This window comes from Phocoena sinus, chromosome 14 (assembly GCF_008692025.1).
Source record: "Phocoena sinus isolate mPhoSin1 chromosome 14, mPhoSin1.pri, whole genome shotgun sequence".
In the NCBI taxonomy this organism is placed as follows: Eukaryota; Metazoa; Chordata; class Mammalia; order Artiodactyla; family Phocoenidae; genus Phocoena; species Phocoena sinus.
In genome coordinates, this window is record NC_045776.1 from 83,993,220 (window position 1) to 84,015,019 (window position 21,800).

The following is a 21,800-nucleotide window of genomic DNA, read 5'->3' on the forward strand; positions in this document are numbered from 1 at the left end:
AATGGAGACCCTGTCTCCTCTGTGAGCCTTCGCCTGACCTGTGACCCCCGCGCCCAAATGCCCTCCTCGGGGCGACGGCCCACCCACTGCTTCCAAGAGGCCTTTCCCAGTCCTGGCCCTGCAGCGCCCGTTCCTGCCCCTCGAGGCCTAGAAGAACTCTGTTTCCTGTTCTGCCATCTGTGTGCACCTGCCCGGCCCCGCCACGCAGCCACCGCCCCTCCCCACCCTATGCGCGCTGACGCCTCGTCCTCGTGCCCCGAAGGGATGATGAGCCAGAGCCCAGTCTGCAGAACAGCCGCGCAGGCCCTGCCTGGCGGGAAGCTGCGTGTTCCAGCCGGTGGGGCATTTAGAGACAGACCCTTGTGTCCGCCTCTCAGAGGAACCAGCAGGAAAGGAAGGAGGATTAAAATTTAATCCGATTGATCCCCCGAGGGGCAGTAAGTCCTGGCTGTTCCTGCCCAAGGCATCTGAGGGGCTCCTGCCCACTCGGCTTCCGGCCCCTGAGGCTCAGCCCAGGCAGGGGGACCCCCGCCAGCCTTCACTGGGGGCAGAGGCCAGTCCCCACAGCCCCCAAACCAGAGGACTCTTCCGGAGGAAGAGTCTCCCTACCCTCCGCCATTCATTCATTTGTTCAGCAGACATTTAGTAAGCACCTACTGTGTACCAGGCACTGTTCTAGGTGCTAGAGATATAGCTGGGAGAGGAAGACAGATATCCCTGTCCTCACAGAGCCTCTGTTCACAATAAACATGAAAATATGAATTATGTCCAGTGGGAACAAGGGCAAAGGACAAAATTAAAGCCAGGGAGAGGAGGCGTTGACGGTTTTCAGGATTAAACAGAGGGTCAAAATGGGCCTTGGCTGAAAAGGGGACATTTGATCAAACAGCTGAAAGAGTGAGAGAGTGAGCCCAGTGGGAAAAAGGAGCTGCGGGCAGAGGATGCAGCCAGTGCAAAGGCCCTGAGGCAAGAGCGCGCCTGCACGGTCAAGGAAGCACAAGGGTCAACGGGGCTGGGGCAAAGTGAGGCAGAGATGAAAGGAAAGAAAGGGGGATCGGGACAAGGAGGGGCAACTTCCTCAGGCCCTCGTTGTGCCTGCATGTGGTGGCTTGAGTGTGATTCCGTCTCCCCCCATCAGAAAGCCAACATGAGTGGGCTGGGGCCGAGGTCACCACTGCACCCCCAGTGCCTGGAACAGTGGGAGGCCCAGAGCAGGTGTCCAGTTACACGGCTGCTGAATGAATGAATGGACGGGCAGGGTGTGTGATGCGCCCTGCGCACCTGAACCAGGCAGAGGCCTGGTCTCCGAATCCCAGGGACCAGGGCTGGAGTCCTAGCCCGACACTCACTAGCTGAAAGGCCGCGGGGAAATTAACCAGGGCTTCTATTTCCTCATCTGAAAATATGGAGTAGGGGCGCTGAGGGAAGGCCAGTGACTCCCACTTACTGTCAGAACCCCATCAGGATGAAATCAGCATAAATGGGCATAAAGCCCCCAGCCTGAGGCGCTGCGGGGGAGAGAGGACAATGCCTGTGCTCTGGGACCCCAACTTGGTAAGCACCAGCCTGGGGTCGGGGGCACAGGCTGCATAGGCCCCGCCAGCCTCCGCTCCACTGCCCCTGACCTCCTCTTGGGAGAAGCGCCCCCCTCCTCTATCTAGTCCCTGGGGCAGGGTGGGGAGGGGGCTGACTCCACCACCAGACTCCAGAGGTTGGCCTAAGATCCAGCCCTGACCAATCAGCGTACTCAAATCCACTGGCCTCCACTGGCTGAGAAGTGGGCTCGTGACTCCAGCCAGCCAATGAGAGCCAACCCTGGGACTGTTGCTGAGACGTCTGGGAAGAGTTTCCCACCTGGCCTGGGAGTGGTCAGTGGGCTTAGAGCTGCAGGCAGTCATTTCTCCATGTCCTGCGAAACCCCGCCTGGGAATGACACTGGCACAGAGAGAGCAGAGGTGGGGACAGAGCACTCCCAAACATCTTTGTTTGAGCACCTGAGTCCACACATACTTGAAGTAAACTAAAACCAACTTTCATCGCGAGACTCAATAACCCCTCTTTAAGCCTCAACCAGTCTGAGCTGAGTTTTTGCCTCTTGTACCCAAGAATCTTGACTTCCTGGACCCCTCCTGGCACAGGACTTCACAGTTTACAAAGCCCTTCCAGTCACCGTCTCAGCCACATCAACTCTGTGGCCTCAAGAATGTGGCCAGGGGGACTTCCCTGGTGGCGCAGTGGATAAGAGTCCGCCTGCCAACGCAGGGGACATGGGTTCGAGCCCTGGTCCGGGACACATGCCGCGGAGCAACTAAGCCCGTGTGCCACAACTACTGAGCCTGCGCTGTAGAGCTCGTGAGCCACAACTACTGAGCCCGTGCGCCACAACTACTGAAGCCCGTGCGCCTAGAGCCTGTGCTCCGCAACAAGAGAAGCCACCACAATGAGAAGCCCGCGCACCACAATGAAGGGTAGCCACAGTTCACCGCAACTAGAGAACGCCCGCGTGCAGCAACGAAGACCAACGCAGCCAAAAATGAAATAAATAAATTTATTTAAAATGAAGAAAAAAAAAAAAAAAGACTGTGGCCAGGACCCGGGACGATGGAAGGCCTGGAAGTGAAATAAACCACCCAGCTCATGAGGGCACAGGCTGGACTGGAATCCAGGCCCACCCACCACCCTCCCTCACACAGAGCTGCAGAAAATCAGGGCAGGAGGAAGCGGGAATTCTGGCAGGGAGACCACCCAGGGTAAGACCTGGGAAGGGGTGTCTTAACTGCTCTTGGGGGAGGGGGAGTGCTGAGGCCAAGGAACGAAAGACCAATCAGATCTGTAGCTATAGCTCTTTGGGGAGAACCTGGTGAGACCCGGAGGGGACCCCCCAAATTACTGCTTAGGCAAACCCCCAGGGAAGTGGGGATGAGTGGCTGGGATGGAACGTGGAGCCAATTTCCCACAGGGGGCACCAAAGGCCTGTGCCTTCGAGTCTGGCTGGGGAGGGCTGAGGGCTCCAGCCTGCTAGAGTCTGCCGGCCCCCAAAAGACTGAGCCCCCAAAAAGGGCCAAGGGCACTGTGGTGACATCCTGGGCAAAGCCGTCAACTTGCCACCACAGCTGCTGGAAGGAACTGTGCCTGCTTTCCCACCCAAGGATCAGGGAGGGCAGGCAGAGGGGCTGCCTGGGGCTCTGCTTTTGTCCCCCCTACCACAGGCTCCTGGAGCCAACTCAACCCTGGCTCCGATCCCCAGCCTCAAAGCTCACTTGCTGTGCAGTGTCAGGTAGGTCACCTTCCCTCTCTGAGCCATGGCTTCTTTTTTTTTTAATGCCATTGCTTTCTTTATGAGTGAAATAGAGAGAATAATAGTACCTACCTTAAATGGGTCTGGAGAGGAATAAATGAAATCATGCAAAATATAAACAATAACAAGAAGAAAAGAATAACAAAGACAACAACAATGACAACAATTAATAGTGCCAGCTAGCACCTACGTGGTGCCAGGCATTGTTCTAAGGGCACTACATAACGAACTCATTTAATCCCCACACCATGGGATAAGGTAGGTGCTATAATTATCATCATTTTACTGGTAAGGAACACGGGTTGCAGGGAGACTTAATTAATTTGCCCAAGGTCACAGTGCCAGGAAGTGGTAGAGATGGGATTTGAACCCAGGACATCTGGCTAAAGCACATGTGGCCCCTTAGTTCTCCTATCATTGTGATTGTTATTAGTGTTATTTGGGGTAGGGAGCCAGGGCATGGAAGGGTGGCCGGCCCTGCAAGGCCCAGCACACAGTTCCCAGGCCTCCAGCAGGTTCAGTCTCATCCTGCATCTGCTGCAGCTTCAAGAGGTGGAGGCAGAGCCACCAGTTGATCCAATAGCTTCCTGCCTGGAGCTGCAGCCCTAGGCACCAATCACATGTTCCCAGGCTCTAGAGCAGCTCAAGCCTTGGGGTTCAGCCCCTGGGAGACACTTTGCTCTGGGTACCCTGAGCCCCTCCCCCTCCAGACACCCAGCAGCTGCCCTCCACAGATCTCTATAAGCCCCCACCGCCTGCTACAGACCCTGCGTTCAACCATCCAACAGCCCTTTCCAGGGCTAAATGTAAGCAGAGGCCAGTCAGTGCTGACGAATCAGGCCCTGGGATCTGATGGCCCACGGGTTCAAATCCCAGGTCCACCGCTTCCCAGCTGTGTGACTTTGGACAAGTCACTTAACCTCTCTGGGCCTCAATTTCTCCCTGTGTTAAATGGAAACAATCACCATACCTACCCTCTGAGGACTGCTATGTAAAAACCCTGGCCCATCGCCTGGAGGAGCTGTTCAACTAATGTTTGCCGTCGTGATGAATAATATTACTATTGCTTTCTGCATTACAGGAATTTCTTCTGCATGAGTACCTAAGTGATTGCCCGTTCCCCCCGCAGATCAACTGGCCCCTGAAGCTCTCCTATGACCTGATGCCTGCATTTCCATTTGCATCCCACAGGCCAGCCACGGTCCACACCAGTCGGCATGTCTGAGCAGAACAAACCACAGCCACACCAAGACGGGTCTCCACTGGCCACCCTTTCCCCCTCCCACACACAAACCCAGGTTTGCGGGGGGTGGGGGGGTGGGGGTGGGGGTCATACAGGTTCCCATTTCACAGATGGGAACACCAAGGCCCCGGGAGAGAGCCAGGCCCTTCACGGTGACACCTGCATCCCACCTGGTGGCCGGCACAGGGAGAGCAGGAGAAGCTGGTGTAGGGGCTCTGCGGGGCAGGTCAGGGCGTACCCGGTTCTCGTCGTAGATGATCTGCACCAGACTGCGATGCTTCGACTCGATGGGTGGTGGCGACACGGGCTTCTCGGGCTCCGGTGGCTTGGCGGCCTCCTCCTCCAGCTGTTGCTGTGGGGAGCGAGCGGGGAGAGTGGAGTGGTGAGCACGCCAGCAGGAGGAAGGAGAGACAGCGCCCCCTGCCCATGGGCGGGAGGGCGGCACCCCGGCGCGGCGGGGCTGGTGGCCCCACACAGGAAGTCAGGCTGCTAACCATTTCCCCTGAGTCACCCGCAGGGACTCCGAGCCCCGGAGAGGCCCCAGCTCCCAAAGGGGAGGGCCCGACCAGGGCCAACTCCGGGCTCTGCAGCCAGCCTTCCTGGGTTCAAGTCCAACCTTGGTGATTTATCAGCTTGGTGAGCATCAGCGAGCAGCTTAACTCCGCTGTGCCTCAGCTTCCACATCTGTAAAGTGGGGCTCGTGGCTGTGCCTCCCTGATGAGTTAATGTATGTACTGTGCAGACTGGGGGCTCGCTGAAGGCCAGCCGTTATCCATTATTTCCACCATCAGTACCGTCATCCTCAGGAGAGGCTGTGGAGACTCTGGACCCGAACTGTCCAGACCAGAACACTATTTCTACTCTTTACTTGCTATGTAACCTTGGGAGCTTGCTAAACTCCTGAGCCTCACTTTCCTCATCTGGAAAGTGGGGATAATTAAAGTTTCTATCCTAGAGAGTTGATATGAGAATTAAACAAGCTGATGCACGCAAAGCACTCAGCACCTAAAAGGCAGCTTCTCATCATCATCGTTATCGTCATCTGCCCTGCGGTCTTCATACTGGACCCCCCTCCTCCAAACACCATAAAGGACTTCCCTTCATGCTGCTGTCTGCTTTATACCCAAAAGGCAAAGCAAAGACCAGAGAGCTTAAGACACTGGCCCAAGGTCACACAGGAGGCCAGTGCCCAGGCGTACAATCTGACAGGGCATCTTGAGTGAGATGAGAACACTGTTCTTTGCTCACAAGGCTCACACATCCTGCCCATGACCATGGAGCAAACTATTATGAACTCAAAAACACGGCCAAGAGGAGAGCAACGCAGAAAGAGCCAGAAGATCGTTTTGTCTTCTGCTGGCACAAAGGCCCGGAGGGTTGAGCCGAGCTGCCTCAGTCCCACAGTGACCCCTGTTGGTAGCTTTCAGAAGGGCAGCCAGCACCTGCCCAAACACTGAAATCCCTCCAAACGGTGCTAAACAAACTAAGCCAAGAAATGGAAGGCATACCCAGCCAGAAAGGAGATTCTCACCAGTCAGTGAAGGTGCCCCTCCCTGAGGCACCAAACGTTAAACAAAGAGTTACCACGGGACCCAGCAATTCCATCCCTAGGTACAGACCCAAAGAATTGAAAACAGGTGCTCAAAAACATGAATGCAAAAGTTCACGGCGTGGTTCACGATAGTCAAAAGGTGGAGATAACCCAAACGCCCATCAACTGATGCACGGATAAACAAACGTGGTCCATCCATCCATGCAGTGGAATATTACTTGGCAGTAAAAGGAATGAAACACTGGCACAGGCTGCAGCATGGACGAACCTTGAAAACAGGATGCTGAGTGGAAGATGCCAGACACAAAAAGTGTTTGATCCCACTTATAGAAAACGTCCAGACAAATCCATAGAGGCAGAAAGCGGATTAGCGGCTGGTGGGGACGGGAAAATGGAAGTGACTGCGACTGTGTACGGGGCCTCCTTTTGGGGTCATGAAGATGTCTTGGAACTGGAACTAGACAGAACGGTTGGTTGCACAACGCTGTGAACGGACTAAAGGCTGCTGGGTTGTCCACCTTAAGATGAGCCATATTTTGTGAATTTTAGTTAAAAAAGAAAAATGCCAAAGTGGAATTAAAACCCAACAATCTATCGAGGGCTGCCCTGAGCCACGTGGCTTCTGGCTGCAGTCACAAACGTGTGCACATGGCCTGCGGCTTCAGCCTGGGCCCAAAGCCAGGCCCAGGGGGACTAAAGGTCCCAGCACTCCACGGGCCTTGGCAACGCCTGCCTGACTCCAACCGGGGCCCGGTCCCCCCTACATGCTGAGCTGCCATCCTGGAAACCCACCTACCACCCCCAGCTGGCCAAGCCTCACTGACCAGTCCAGCTTCTGGACCATCCTCAGGTCCCCCCAGGCGAACGACAGCCCCGAGGCCTCTTGGGATCAATGCTTCCTCCCACTGCACATCTTTCCAGTTCCACTCACATAGCCCTGAACTGGCTTCCGGGAAGCATCTCTCACCAGCCTTCCCTCTACTGCCCATGGTGGCCAGAGTGGGTCCGTGAACCTCCACGGAGCCCATACCTCCTTACCTGGCGGGGATCGGGTGTGACCCTGCTTCCCCCAGGGTCAACACGTGTCACACTATCTCAATCCACAGTTTTTAAGAAGCACCTACTACGTGCTGGCGTTGCTAGGAGCACAGCAGGGAACAGGAGACAAGAACTCTGCTTTTACACCGTTGTCGTGAGACGACCACAGTGTCACAAAGCAAGATATGTATTAGTTCAAATGGTGACACCATCAGGCAGGATAACGGGCTGGAGCAGGGGTGGCAAACTTTTTCCGTAAAGGACCAGGAAGTAGATATCTTAGGCTCTGTTGGCCACACAGTCTCTGTCGTGACCACCCAGCTCTGCGGCTGTATCATAAAAGCAGCCTCAGATGATGTGTAAACAAATGGACGTGGCTGTGTGCCAATAAAACTTTATTTACAAAAACAGGCACCGAGCTGGATCTGGCTGGATTTGCTGACCCCCAGGGTAGAGGATGGCTGGGGATGAGGACTCCTGTAAAGGCTAGGGCGGGTCCCTCTGTGGAGGGGACATCTGAGCAGACACCTGAAGATGCCACAGACGGAAGCAGGAGGAGACCCAGGAAAAGGCAGATTATCAACTAACTTTCTATCAATTAATATTAAAGCTAAAATTATAAAGTTAATATTATTAATCTTTACGTTAACTTTTCTTTTGGTTTCGACAGTGACAACGAGGACTTCTTTTCACCACATGACTCTGTTCGCTCCTTAATCTTATGAGGTGGTGTCACACCTGTGCCCATCTCACAGACAAGAAACCGAGGCTCAGAGAGGTGAATGTTCCACGGCAGAGTTAGGAGGCCCAGCTCATACAGCTTCCAGAGCCAGGGTCAGAGTCACGTGATATCTCCCCCCACATTGTGCGTGAGGAAAGTGAGGCACAGAGAAGTAACTGCCCACCCACATGTCTGGACAGCCTGGCTGTAAATGCTGACCTCCCACCCATCGTTCCTGTGCCATCCCAGTACAGTAGCCACACGTAGCTATCCAAGTGTAAATTTCATTTCAATTCAAATTAAACGACATTAAAAATTCAGTTCCTCAGCTGCACTAGGCACATTTCAAGGGCTCAACAGTCACATACGGGTAGTGGCTACCATTGTAGACAGTGCAGATCTAGAACATTTCCGTCATTGCAGAAAGCTCCCTCGGACAGCACCACACAAAACAGCTCTCTTGTCCAATAAACGTAAAGGGCATAAAAATGAGCCAGTACAATGGGCCGTGCTCAGCACACGTTCACAACTGCTATAACTACTAGTGTTGTTATCTTCTCAGCGGCCGCTGCTGCTGAATCGGGAGCTGAGAGCCACCACTGCCCCACACACACGCACCTGCTTCTTCTTCAGCTTGGAGATCTGCTGCTCTACCATGGTGATCTCGCGGTCCACCCGATCCATATTCTGGATCAGCTCCTCCTTGGAGAGCCGTGGAGGTACCAGCTCCAACTCAGGGTCAGCATGTGGGGGACTGGGAGGAGACACCGGCTCCAGCTTGCCTGTCAGGCTGCGGTCCTGTGGTGGAGGAAGAACAGGTGTGGAATCAGCGCAGGGGGCACCCCCCATCCCCCCAAAAACCACAAGTTTCCAGCCATGACTTCAGGCATCTGTCGTGCCAGCCCCCATGTGCCAAATACTGGGTTGTTTACTGATCCCAGCTCTCTGTCTTTGCCTTCACTGGTCCTCCTGCCAGGTGTTCCTTCCCCAGCCTTTTCCAAAGTGCAGATCCTTTTTATCCTCCTACACGCAAGTTTCCCCAACCGTCCCTCAAGTCGTGAAGCCCTCCCTCTTTCCTTTCCCCACAACACACCTCTCTCTTACCCCACTTACCCCGTCTGTGCCCTCCCACCAGACCAAACTCCTCGAGAACCAAGACCCACGACCTCCAGACTGATGCTCCGTGAACACTGATTCACAATGCTCAGTCCAAACCAGCACGTTACAGAACATCATACACAGTGCAGACCCAGTTGTGTACGCGATATACACAAACACAGGAAAACTATGAGAACGGGATACAGAGATGTCAAAAGTAGTTACCGGGGCAGCGGGGGAGAAGGCGGGTATTTTCACTTTCTTCTTTTTAATTTACCAGCGTTTTTCTGATTTTCCCTCACTGAGTATTACTCTTTGTGTAATGAAGTTGTTTTCAAAAATGTGTTAAACAAACAAGGGAATCCTTCATTGAGTTATTCGGCGACTCCTTCATTCCACCAACAAAAGTTTAAAAAATAAATAAAATAAAAAAATAAAACCCAGTCCTTGTCCCGGAGCATTCACCTGTACAGCCCCGGGTTCAAATTCCCAAGCACTCTGCCACCTCCCAGCATCGTCATGACCACAGCCGGATCATCTGCCTCCGTTTCCTCATCTGTACAATGGGACAAGTCCCACCTCCTGCCTGCTGTGAGGCTCGAATGAGTTAACATGTGCAGAGCACTCAGCTCAGAGCCTGGCACACTGTCAGAGCTCCACAGGCATCGGCTGGGGCTGTCCTGCCCCCAAACCCAGCCCCGCCCTGTGCCATCCTCAAGGCCAAGCCAGCAGCTGCTGGCAGAGGAGGCCCCAGGAGGAGCTCCAGGCCGCTGCCTCCCCACCCCCAAGGCAGCTGCAGCCGGAGGACAGAGGACACATTATTCCCGGGGACAACTGCAGCCCCGGGGCTGCCAAGTGCCACCCCACCCCCCCCCCCCCAGCTCCAGATGAGCAGAGCCTGTGCCATTCTAAGTCCACCCCTCCTGGCCTCGGGGTCTTGGTCCTACACACACACACACACACACACACACACACCACCGAAGCCCACAGGGCTCCAGTGTCTGGGGATCACCCCGGCCTCATCGTTGCCATCTGAGACGTGGGAGAGCTGGTGTTGAGACTCCCAGGTCCTCCACACACCCAGAGCCCTGGGGGCAAAGGCAGAAAAGATCTCAAGCCCTTCAACAGCTCTGATGTGGCCCTGCCCCATGGCTCTGAGGTGGGCCTCCACGCTCCTCGGGGTCGCCTAGGAAACCGAACCAGGCCCCGTCCCAGTCCTCGGCACACCCCACACCCTGGCCCCGGCTGTGGCTCTCCCAGGGGGCTGCCACTGCATCCCCATGGCACAGATGAGGGTACGGAAACCTGCAGGCACAGGCCTGGCACGGCTCTAAGCCAGCGGTCGGCACACTTTCTGTAAAGGGCCAGGTGGAAAAACACTTCAATCTTTGTAGGTCAGACGGCCTCTGTCCCAACTACTCACCCACCACTGTAGTGGGAATGCAGCCACAGACAGGACACGAAAGAATGGGCATGGCTGAGTGCCAATAAAACTTTATTTACAGACCCACACTGAGAGCCAGGTTGGAGCTTGCCGAGTTTGCCAACCTGTGCTCTTAACTCACATAATTGTCACAGCCCACCCTGGAAGTGAAAATATGGTTTTCCCCATTTTCCAGATGAGGAAACTAAGGTCCAGTGAGATTCAACGACGTGCCCGAGGTCACCAGCCACAAAGCGATGGAGCCTTGGCTTGGAGGGCACAGGACGGGAGAGACCAGGCCTCATTCAGAACTCTCCAGAAGCAGGCAGAGCATGCAACCAGGTTGCTGGGGGTCCCACAGCAGAAGCGGGGTCGCCACCATGCATTCACTCATCCCTCAGAACCATGTGTCTGGGCAGAAAAGCAAGAGTAAGATCCCTTCCAGGGTCTAAGACCCCCTGAAATTAGAGGCAAAACTGTGCACAGAAGACAGATCCCCTAGAGAAATACTCAGAAGGAGTGTGTGTGTGTGTGTGTGTGTGTGTGTGTGTGTGTGTGTGTGTGTGTATGTGTGTTTGGCCCTAACTGCTCCCGGATAGGAGGGCGGAGGGCAGACACAGGGGCTGCAGGCACCTGACCCCACACACGCCAGACCAGAAGCAGGCTGAGCACCGTGGCATCTCCGGACCTTTGTACCGGCCACTCCCTCTCCTAACTGCACCTTTCCGCCACCTGAAATCAGACCCCCCCATCCACGCCCCCTCCCCCAGCCCTTAACTGAGATCCGCCCCTTCCCTCTGTGCCCCAGGGCGCTTGGCTGGTCTCCCTCCACAGCCTCAATCATTTCTCAGGGTTCTTTTTTTTGCTGGGGGTGGCTGAGTTGGGTCTTCGTTGCAGTGCGCGGGGCTTCTCACCGCAGTGGCTTCTTGTTGTGGAGCACGGGCTCTAGGCGCGCGGGCTCAGTAGTTGTGGCTCGCGGGCTCTATAGAGCGCAGGCTCAGTAGTTGTGGCACACAGGCTCAGCTGCTCCGCGGCACGTGGGATCTTCCCGGGCCAGGGCTCGAACCTGCGTCCCTGGCATTGGCAGGCATATTGTTAACCACCGTGCCACCAGGTAAGTCCCATTTCTCAGGCTTCTTGAGACAAAGGCTTTGGTGATATGGTTCCTGGAGCCCAGTCCTGCTACCTGCTGTAGGAAACCACTCTTCTGCCCACCTCTGATCTTCCACCAGGACTGAGAAGGGACGGAGAGGAGCACAGCAAGAACAAGGGCTGTGGACAGAAGGCTTTCGGGGCCAGGACACCCTGAAACAGTTCATCCAACCCAGGGATAATTCTCAAAATGACATGAGCAAAAAGAAGGTTTCCATCCCCAAACCCGACAGGAGCAGCGCAGGGGTGAGACGAAGCAGTTGGCAACCGCTAGCAACTGTTGGAAAAGTTGCTGGAAACTTTTTCTTAAATTCTTGATGGGGAAAATCCATCTTCTTCAATGACTTCTTCCTTAAGGTTCAGGCTTAGCTTTTATTCTAAGCAAAACCACACAGGCAGATCCGTCAACTGACAGATCAAGTGTGGTCTCTCCATACAATGGAATATGATTCAGAGTGACGTACAGACGCATGGCAAAACACAGATGAACCTTAAGAACATGACGCTGAGTGAGAGAAGCCAGACATAAAAAGCCACATATCGCATGATCCCATTGATACGAAGTGTCCAGAACAGGCAAATCCATAGAGACAGAAAACAGATCGGTGGTTGCCAGGGGCTGCGAGGAGGAAGTGACTGTTTGATGGGTACCAGGTTCACTTCTGGGGTGATGAAAATGCTCTGGAACTAGACAGAGGTGGTGTCCAACACCGTGACTGTACTGAACGCCACTGGATTGTTCACTTCAAAGTGGTTAATTTCATGTTATGTGAATTTCACCTCAGTCTGAACAGAGGATGATGCAAGCCTGAAGGGCAAAGGGTGCTTTCTGCAGTGCTGAGTTTTCCAGGAATGGGACCAAGGGAGCCTGGCTAGCGGGCCTCCAGATGGTTCTCCCGATGGCTGCTGGCCTTCGTTTAGGCCCAAAGCCACAGGAGGAAAACAACAATCCTATACCCTCACCAGTCACCGCTAGGTAGCAGTCGGCACCATTCTCCCCATCAGACGCCCTTGGTGTAAAAATTCAGGCCAACGTGGAACAGAAAAACTCATTATGTAAAATTACAGACACAGAGGCAGCAACAGCCTTGGGGGCTGGAGAGGACCCACTGGGGCTCCCCCTGTCTCAGACCCAGGAAAGGGCAGGGCCAGCCTCAGGCACCCACAGTCCTTTCCCCCAGTCACAATGATGGCTTCCAGGACAGGCCTGGGCCTCAGTCAAAGGCAGGGAGATAAACAGCTTTGTCCTGGAAATGTGGAGACAGAGGGAAAGTTCTTTTTTTTTGGCCTTGAATGTGGGAAGAAGAAGGCCTGGACACTCAAACTTTCTCCTTGTTAATACACCAAGACCATGTGCAAGATGGCAGGGCCAAGAAATGGACAGAGATAGAGACCTGGTAACGTGTCACCTGGATCAAGCTGTGCCTGAAGCCAACACCCCCTCGATTTCAGTTATATGAGCCAGGACTCCGGCCTAAACCAGTTTGACATGGGTTTTCTGTCCCTTTCAGCCAACGGGGCCCCAACAGACAAAGAGATTTTCAGAAATGGTGCTGTCTGTGATGATTCTAAAGTCCCAGAACAAAGTTTGGTGAATTCCAAAGGAAGCCTCTGTTGCCACAGGACTCCAGAGGCTGAAGGCCACGGAAGCATTATAAAACAGGACATTTTTATATTTCATATTTTTATATGAAAAAGGAACACAGCCGGGGCCGGTGGGGAGGGAGGTGCTGTTTAAAAAAAAAAAAAAAAAAAATCCCATCAAATTCCCGTCTCACGTACCCAGCTGAATCCTACACAGCAGATGCAAAAAACATCTGAACTCCCTCAGAGTTGTGTTTCTCCCCTGGCTTCTTCCCTTGCCCAAAATTTGCTCATACTTTCCAAATGTTCTTAACAGCCTGGAGCAATTACCGTAGTTGGTCCAGCCAGGCCCCTACACTGGGCCCATCACTCCCCCACATCCATGGGGTCCAGGAAGAGAAGACAGAGAAAGACAGACACAGAGACAGAGATAGAGAGAAACAGAAATACGGAGACAGACAGACATAGACACACACACACACCCCAGGCAGAGAAAGACCGAGACACGGGGACAGAGAGACAGAGACAAACAGAGACAGAAGCGAAGACTGAGAAAGACCCACAGAGGGAGAGGAAGCATCCCCAGGGAGCCCTAAGAAGAAGGACAAGCACAGAGCCACTGTCAGGCCTGGAGACCCTCAGAAGGACCCACAGGTCTGAGGACTCAGAGCCCAGTTCCGGAGAGATGCACGGCAGGCAGCAGAGGCCCAACAGGGCTGTCCAGAGACACCCGTCAGCCTGTTCTCTGGGCAGAACCAGACATGAGCACAGGGATATGGACCACTCGGGGCTCTGGTCCCTCGTGGGGGGTGGACATCAAGCATCCCTGGTGTGGCCCTGTGCCCCCCTTCACATGCACCCCACTCCCCTACTGCCCAAGAGCCACTTCAGGGAATAGCTTTTCCAACAGCAACATCCCTCCCAGGAGGCTGAGCAGTGATGGAATCTATGAGGAGTAGGCTAACGCAGGGATGGCAGAATGGCAGGCACGGGGGACCAGAGGGGAAGCCCGAGGCGGGACAGCCCGGGGGGCAGGTCTGGGCTACAGACCCGGGCTGCCTGGGCTTCAGGGCCCACTCCCCACTTCCCAGTGACCGTGGGTGAGTGGCTCCCTTAGCCTGGGGCCCCGCCTATAAAAGGTGATTGCAGACCGGGCTTCATCAGGCTGGAAAGGCACAATGGAAGGACACTCACACTCAGCACAGTAGCCGGCACACAGTCAGGGCCTCCATGTTAGCTTGTCATCATCATCGTGACCACCCCGGGAAACCCCTTTCCTGTCAGCCCCCCGATAAAGAACTGGCCTCAGCCTGAAATCCCACCAATCCAGTGTCGGGCAGAGAAGAGGATCCAGCAGGTCCGAGTGGGCCACTTCCCTCCCCTGTCCTGGCTCCCAGGCCCCACCCACCCCCACTGGTGCTGCAGTGAGATGAGCACTGACCTCACCCAGCAGCTGGGCGGCCGTTAATGAGCTAATGTGCGTCCTCATGGTCATGAAGGAGCGTAAACGCACTGCTCAGCACGTGCGGAAAGGACATCCATCACGCAGCCGGCCAAGGATGAGCATATCATCCGGCCACAGTCCCTGCCCCACCCTAGGCAGTGACAGTGAAATGACAGCCTCTGAGGCAGCTGGGGGACCCCAGGGGACAGAAGCATCTGGGCCACTGGCTGTGATTCCTCCGTTTAGATAGAGAGCAAATGAGCTTCTAGCGTGGACGGTCCTGAGGTTCACTGAAATAGCAGAAAAACCTCTCTCAGCAGCAAACCATGAGCGCTTAATCTGTGCCCATTCTCCCCCTCCACCTCAGCTCGACTTTCTGCTTAAAGAAGAGTAAAACGCAGGCGCCCTCCAGGGCACAGTGGTCCCCACGGGCTGGACACACTCCAGCAGCTGGAGGGGGCAGTGGGGGAAGCTGTCCCTTTCCAGCCAAGAAATGGCCCATGGAGCCAAGCTCGTCCCTGAACCCTCCTCTGGCTGCCCAGCCTCTGCACGCCCCGGGCTCAGCCCTTCTCCCAGCCTTCGCCCAAGCCATCCCCCCAGCCCAGCATGCCTACCCCCTCCCTTGTTCCCCGCCCAATCGCAGCAGCACCCAAACCCTTAGAGGGGCTCCCGGCTGAGGCCAGGCCTTACCTTGGACAGGTCCTCGGAGCCCCCAGGCTGGCCAGCGGCCAACAGGGGCGAGGGCCGCAGCAGGGGGTCAGGCAGCAGCTCCAGGCGAGGGCGCTTGCTCTCCAGGAATTCCATCTCCGACTTGCCCAGCTCAGGCAGGTATGAGTGTGACTCGGGTCGCAGGTGAAGTTCCTGGGACCTGTGGGGGGCAAGGGCACACGGCATCACGTCTGCTGCCCGTCCTGCGGGAGGAGTGCCCATCTGCTCAAGGGCACACAGAGAGGCAGGACCCAAATACAGCCCTGTCTTCCTCCGAGTCAGCATTCACTAACTATGTTTACAGCAAGAGAATGTACTGGTGATGGATTCCCTGCTCCCTCACTGAGTGTGGCCCTCCCAGACCAGCAGCCTCAGCCCCTCCGGAGGCTGGTTACAAATGCAGAATCTTGAATGCCACCCCAGACCTATTGAATCTGACGCTGCATTGAAACAAGATCCCTGGTGATTCACGGGGAAAGTCTGAAAAACACTGTGGGTCTAACACGGACAATAACACACATGATGCTGTTTGCAAATCACTCACCCAAAGCAGACATCACTAGCTGATCACAGCACTCTGGCTGCTCAACCTGGCCTTGCCTCCTTTTCAAGTCAGCCCAGCAGCCTTATGCAGAGATAGGAGCTGTCCAGCCTAATCACTCCCAACTAACTCTCCTTAACCCTCCTCCCCAGTTTGCAGAGGAGGAAACTGGCCCAGAGAGGCCATGGCCTTGCCTGAGCACACACAGCTGAGCCATGACTCCCAGCCTCCACCTCTAGCTCCTGCCCAAATACTGCCCCTGCTGAAATGCTTTTCCAGTTGATGTTTTTTGCCCAATAAACTTAGAATAGAATCCAAACGCATTCCCCCCACCCTCAGGCCCTGCCTGGTCTGGCCCGTGTTCACCCTGCCCACTGCATTCCTGCCTCAGGGGCTGTGCACTGGCTAGGCTGGAACACTTCCACACCAGCTCCTTCCACGCTGCCTCTCCTCCTTCCTGTCCCAGTGCATGGGGCGTCTCCTCCTAACAGCAGTCTCCCTGCCCACCAGATATACCCCATCTCACCCCATCTCGTTTTCTCTGTCTTTGTTTGCAGCCATCACCATTTGCCTGTTGGTTCACGCATGTTTGGTGGCTGCCTCCCCCGTCCCAGAGTGTCTGCTCCACAAGGGCAGGGACATTCATCCGTCTAGTGCCTGGCATACAGCAGGCATTTAATCAGTGCATGTAGGCTGAATGAATGTTACTGACTGCAATGCGGGCTGAGGCTATGCTGCTGTCCTCTCCTCCCTGGGGGGCCCGTCTCTCACCAACACCAGGTCACAAGATGCCCCTTCTGCCCACCTGAGAACCAACAGCTTCACAATTACAAGATGCCCTGCAGGAAGCAGATGGCGTCCACATTGAAACATGGAAAGGGCACCATAATAAGTGAGTGTCCCCCCAGAATTCATGTCGCCTCAGAACATCAGAACGTGACCTTCTTTGGAGGTAGGGTCTTTGCAGACGTAATTAACTGAGATGAGGTCATACCGGATTAAGTTGGGACCTAGACTCGATGACAAGTGTCCTCCTAAGAAGGGCCGAGGACACAGACACAGAGGGGGGCAGAGACTGGGGTAATGCAGCAGCAGGCCGAGGAACACCTTGGGCCTCCAGAAGCTGGCAGAGGCCGGGAACAGGTCCTCTCCTAGAGCCTTCAGAGGGAGTGTGGCCCTGCTGGCATCTGGGTTTCAGACGTCTGTCCCCCAGGAACTGGGAGAGAACACGTTTCTGCTGTTTTAAACCACCCGGTGCCGAGGGCCTGAAGCCATGGCCCGCGGCAGTGGCCTCCCCACGGGGCCCTGGATGCCTCCGTGCAGTTGTAGCAGCACAGAAGGCCCAGGCCAGCTCTCCGGAACTCTGGTCCCACCTAGGCCATCCCTCAACCTCGCAGCCTCAGCAAGGTGACGAAGGAAGAGACGATGGGACAGGGCCCCTGGGCCAGCCCAGCCTCAGCGGTCCCTGCTTGCCCCTAGAATCACTGCACAAGGCCGGAAGGATCTGAGGGTGGAAGTTATATCCTGGCCCTCCAAAGCTCCAAACCCTCCCATAGTCCCCTCGAAGTTCACCCTCCTGGCCCCCAGCCACCTGGCTCAGCCCAGCCACACGGCCTCTGCGCCTTTCTGGAACACTCCAAGCACATGCCCACCTCCAGGCCTTTGCACGTGTTGCTCCCTCCACCTGGAAGGTCTTCACCCCGCTCTCTGAGCGGCTGGCTACTTAGTGGCCAAGCATCTGTCCCCTGAGAGGCCTTTCGCGGCCTCTCCAGCCAAAGAGTAGCCCTTCCCTGCCCTGCAGGAAACAGGTCACCTGCCTCGTTCTGGAGTCACCTTGTGTGTTTGTTGCATCTCCCCTGCTAGACTGTGGGCTTCCCGCAGGCAGGGCTGCCTGTCTAAGTGTCCGCTGGCAGCCCGCAGCCTACAGTAGGCCATCGCATGTTAGAAGCTCAGGACTCTCGAGAGTTCCCTGGTGGCCTAGTGGTTAGGATTCCAGGCTTTCAGTGCCGTGGCCTGGGTTTAATCCCTGGTCGGGGAACTGAGATCCCACAAGCCACGTGGTGTGACAAAAAGAAGCAGTAGACCACCTAGAGGGGTAGGACAGGGAGGGTGGGAGGCAGGGAGACGCAAGAGGGAGGAGATATGGGAACATATGTATATGAATAACTGATTCACTTTGTTATAAAGCAGAAACTAACACAGCATTGTAAAGCAATTATACTCCAATAAAGATGTTAAAAAAAATTTATATACATGATTTTGTCACAAAGAAGTATGATAGTGTGATCAAGAAAAGATTTTCAAGCATAAAAAAAAAAAAAAAGAAGTAGGGGCTTCCCTGGTGGCGCAGCGGTTGAGAGTCCGCCTGCCGATGCAGAGGACATGGGTTCGTGCCCCAGTCCGGGAAGATCCCACATGCCGTGGAGCGGCTGGGCCCGTGAGCCGTGGCCGCTGAGCCTGCGCGTCCGGAGCCTGTGCTCCGCAACGGGAGAGGCCACAGCAGTGAGAGGCCCGCGTACCGCAAAAAAAAAAAAAAGAAGCAGCAGCAGCTCACGACTCTTAGCAATTAGAGCTGTTACTGTCTCAGGCATCTTGGGGTCCCGCTCTAGCCTTGGCCCTCCCCTCACTGGGTCCCCACCCGTATGGCTTGCTCTCTCCCACCTGGATTTAAGGAAGGCAAGGCAGGCCCACAGGCCCAGTCTGCCAGCTGAAGGATGGCAGAGGACTCGGAGAAAAGGGGATGACAAAGGGATGGGAGGAAGAGGGCTCCCCATGTGCACCCAGCTGTGGACAGTCACTCCCAACCAGCAACCCAGCCTCCCCTACTTTTTGGTGGTCACCCCCTCCTGCCTGGGCCACACAGCCAGAGGCCACTGCAGGCTCACAGCGGGAAGTCCAAGGGCCACGTGGCTCTTCCCTGCCCATCCCCAGCCCTGTCCCAGTCACAGCCGCACCAGGACAAGGGTACAGCCTGACACCCCTTTGTTTAACACCGACCCTGCGAGCTCTTCATGAGCACAGGCCTCCACTTCCCCGTCTGAGCAATGGACACACAAACCCCTCCTCACCTTTCATTCCCGGGCTGAAATTCGGACAGCAGGGAGGGCCTCCTCCGCTGGGGCTGGATGATGGAGCCAGGCGACAGGTGTGAGGTGTAGTCACGGGGGTGGTGCTGGTACTCAAGCAGCCCGACGTCCTACAGCAGAGGACACAGACCAGTGAGCACCCATCCCGCCGCAGTGCAGCCCACACGGCGAGGCAGGGCCAGAGCCCCCTGCCCGGTGCTGCTTCTGTACCCGCGGACCCTCCCACGTCCTTTCCCGGCCCTCCGACCCAGTCCAGCCAGAGGACATTCCTGGGGCCAACCGCCAAGGAGAAGTGACACATTCAGCTAAAGGACACCTGGTCCTGCCCTCTTTCCAGATGAGACAACCGAGCCCACGTGTTAGCAGAGACAAATGGAAAAGGGCACAACCTGCACGTCTGCCATGGGTGCAAGTGACACAGCAAGACACGGGCATCCACGCCAGGGGACAGTGGATGACACGGCAAATGCTGACGGTCTGCAAGGCTCAAAGACCAGATTCCGAAACAAAGCCCCGACGTGCGAGTCCCCCGTGTTACAGAGGGAAAACCTACACACGTGTGTCACACAGGCAAGCATAGCTCAAAGTCAGAAGGATAAACTCCAGGCAAAACATGCCTTCTTCAGTAATATGCCATCCATTACCCGTTGCCATCTGTGGAAAAACTAAACACTAACAAATTCGATGTACCCCGATTAGCAACTACACCCTGATTTGAGACACGTTAAAATGTTTTTTTAAAAAAAAAGAAAGATAGAAAAGAGAAACCTTTCAAAGGGGAAAACAGGACAGGCTTCTTATGTGTACCAATCCAAATCGATTAGTTGTGCCTGCAGAGAACACCCAGTTATACTGTGGGGTGGCAATCAATTAGTGATGTCTGACACGAGTAAGGCTTGGGAAAGCGTGGGATTGTAGGTGATTTGTTTTCTTCTTGGCACCCTTCTTAATTCTCCCAATTTTCCAAAAAAAATCTAGTCATTCTTTTGCTGTCTGGCTTTTTAATTTTTTTAAAAGCAGTTATTTCTGCAAAGAGAATTAGATGATACCACGTAGGTGTGTTGGAAATGTATGTGTTTCAGACCCTCCAAAACAAACACATGTAAGAGGCTGGGAGGCTGGAGGCGAGAGAGGATGAGTAACTAGAATCAAGAGGGATCCTGTCAACCTCAGAGGCTGGAAATGAGGGAAGGGCCTTCCTGGGCAGCCCGATGTGGGAGCAAGAAGCTGCACGGCCTCAGGCTAGAGGTATCTGTCCATCCCTTAAACTCTCTGAGCCTCAGTTTCTTCATCAGTGGAATGGATGCCTGAATTCCCTGGCAGTCTAGTGGTTGGGACTCCGCGCTTCCACTGCAGGGGGCACGGGTTCAATCCCTGGTTGGGGAACTAAGATCCCGCCTGCCGCGCGGCGCGCCCAAAGAAAAAAGAAAGAAAGAAAACTGAAATGAATGCCTGGCCCAGATGGAAGGTGGCCTCTGTGTCTCCAACCAAGCGTCCCCCTTAACTCTCCAAGGGTTTCCCTGAAGACTGAGGGCAGCTTCCAGAAGACAGAGGACTCAGCCTCCCCCATCCACCGCACTCCACGATGTCGTGCACAAGGCACCGGGTGCTAATGAAGGAACAAGAAGAAAGGGCTGGAGGGAGGAGGCGGCAGCTTCTGGGATCATGCCGGCGCGGCTGCCAGGCACAGATCCGGTGTGCACACGCACGCAGAGGTGTGAGAAGAAATCGGCAAGCACTGCAGAATGCTGGGAGGAAAATTCCCTCTCACACAAAAGCAAAATGAACAAAGCAGCAGAGAGGCAGACGGTCCAATCCCTTGGGAGAGGGCCCCGGCAGGACGGCGCCTACCACTGCCAACAGAGGCGGGAAAAGGCGCACGGCCCCCGGGGCTTCCGAGGCAGGGGCATGGGGCGGCCACTGCGTGAACCCTTCTGGCCTCAGTTTCTCAGTCTGGGAAGCAAGCAGGATGACCTCATTAGCACGGTCCCTCCAAGGACCATCTTGGGGGCCATTTCTGTGGTATCCACACTGATCTCCACCCCAGGGCTCTGAGTCCAGGGACCACCAAGGGTGCCTGCATCTCTACAGGAAGGCAAGAACTGGGGAGACCCCAAGCGAGACCAAAGGTGGGGCTCACTGTGGTCACAGGAGCCTGAAGACACCAGGCACTCAGGCTAGAAACCTCCAGCCACGTCTCAGAACACGAGCACCCTCCCCATGTTAACAAAACATTCCAACCCCACCTGCTGCCCTCACACATGTACGTGGCCCAAGCAGGCTCCTGCGTCCGTGACCCTCGGTCTCGGGGGAGCGCTGAAGACGAGAGGATTCAGATCCTACTTGAGAGCTTGTTGACGGGACCGCGGCATCTGAGCGCACGGCCAACACAGTCCTGCTGGCCTTGGCCTAGACCCGTCCCCGTGCCCGCGAACTGCGGCATCTGAGCGCACGGCCAACACAGTCCTGCTGGCCTCGGCCTAGACCCGTCCCCGTGCCCGCGAACTGCGTCACGTGCGGAAGGACCATGTATCCATTTGTGACAAACTGGAAATGAAACAGACTGGTCCTTCCCACAGAGGGCCTGATAAGCACTGATCTAGGGCAGGAGTCAGCAAACGGGGCCCAAGGCCAAAGCCAGGCTCGGCCTGTTTCGTCAGGTGTCACTGGCACACGGCCACGGCCATTCCTGTACGTGTTGGCTGAGCTGCTTTCACGCTAGGATGGCAACAGTGCCGGAGTAGTTGTGACCGAGACCGAGTGGCCGGAAAAGCCTGAAATATTTACAGAGAAGGTTTGCCAGTCCCTCCTCTAGAGGAAAAGCCCACAGTGTACCCTGGGGGCCATTCGCAAAAGGATACTAGTGGGCACGTTGTCGTCATGACAGCAGCAGCATCAAAGTCATCAACACT

At 55.3% G+C, this 21,800-nt stretch overlaps 1 protein-coding gene across 23 annotated transcripts in view; it reads right to left on the reverse strand.

The window, feature by feature from the left end:
* Positions 1 to 21,800, reverse strand: part of NCOR2 (nuclear receptor corepressor 2) — a 223,112-nt gene that overhangs the window by 127,066 nt on the left and 74,246 nt on the right. For all 23 annotated transcript variants that reach the window (XM_032653910.1, XM_032653924.1, XM_032653923.1 and 20 more), the window contains 4 exons: positions 18,871 to 18,998; positions 15,244 to 15,421; positions 8,471 to 8,650; positions 4,780 to 4,893 (listed from right to left, as the gene is read on the reverse strand). In XM_032653910.1, coding sequence (XP_032509801.1) covers positions 4,780 to 4,893; positions 8,471 to 8,650; positions 15,244 to 15,421; positions 18,871 to 18,998 — 600 coding nt within the window. The remainder of the gene's footprint in view (positions 1 to 4,779; positions 4,894 to 8,470; positions 8,651 to 15,243; positions 15,422 to 18,870; positions 18,999 to 21,800) is intronic.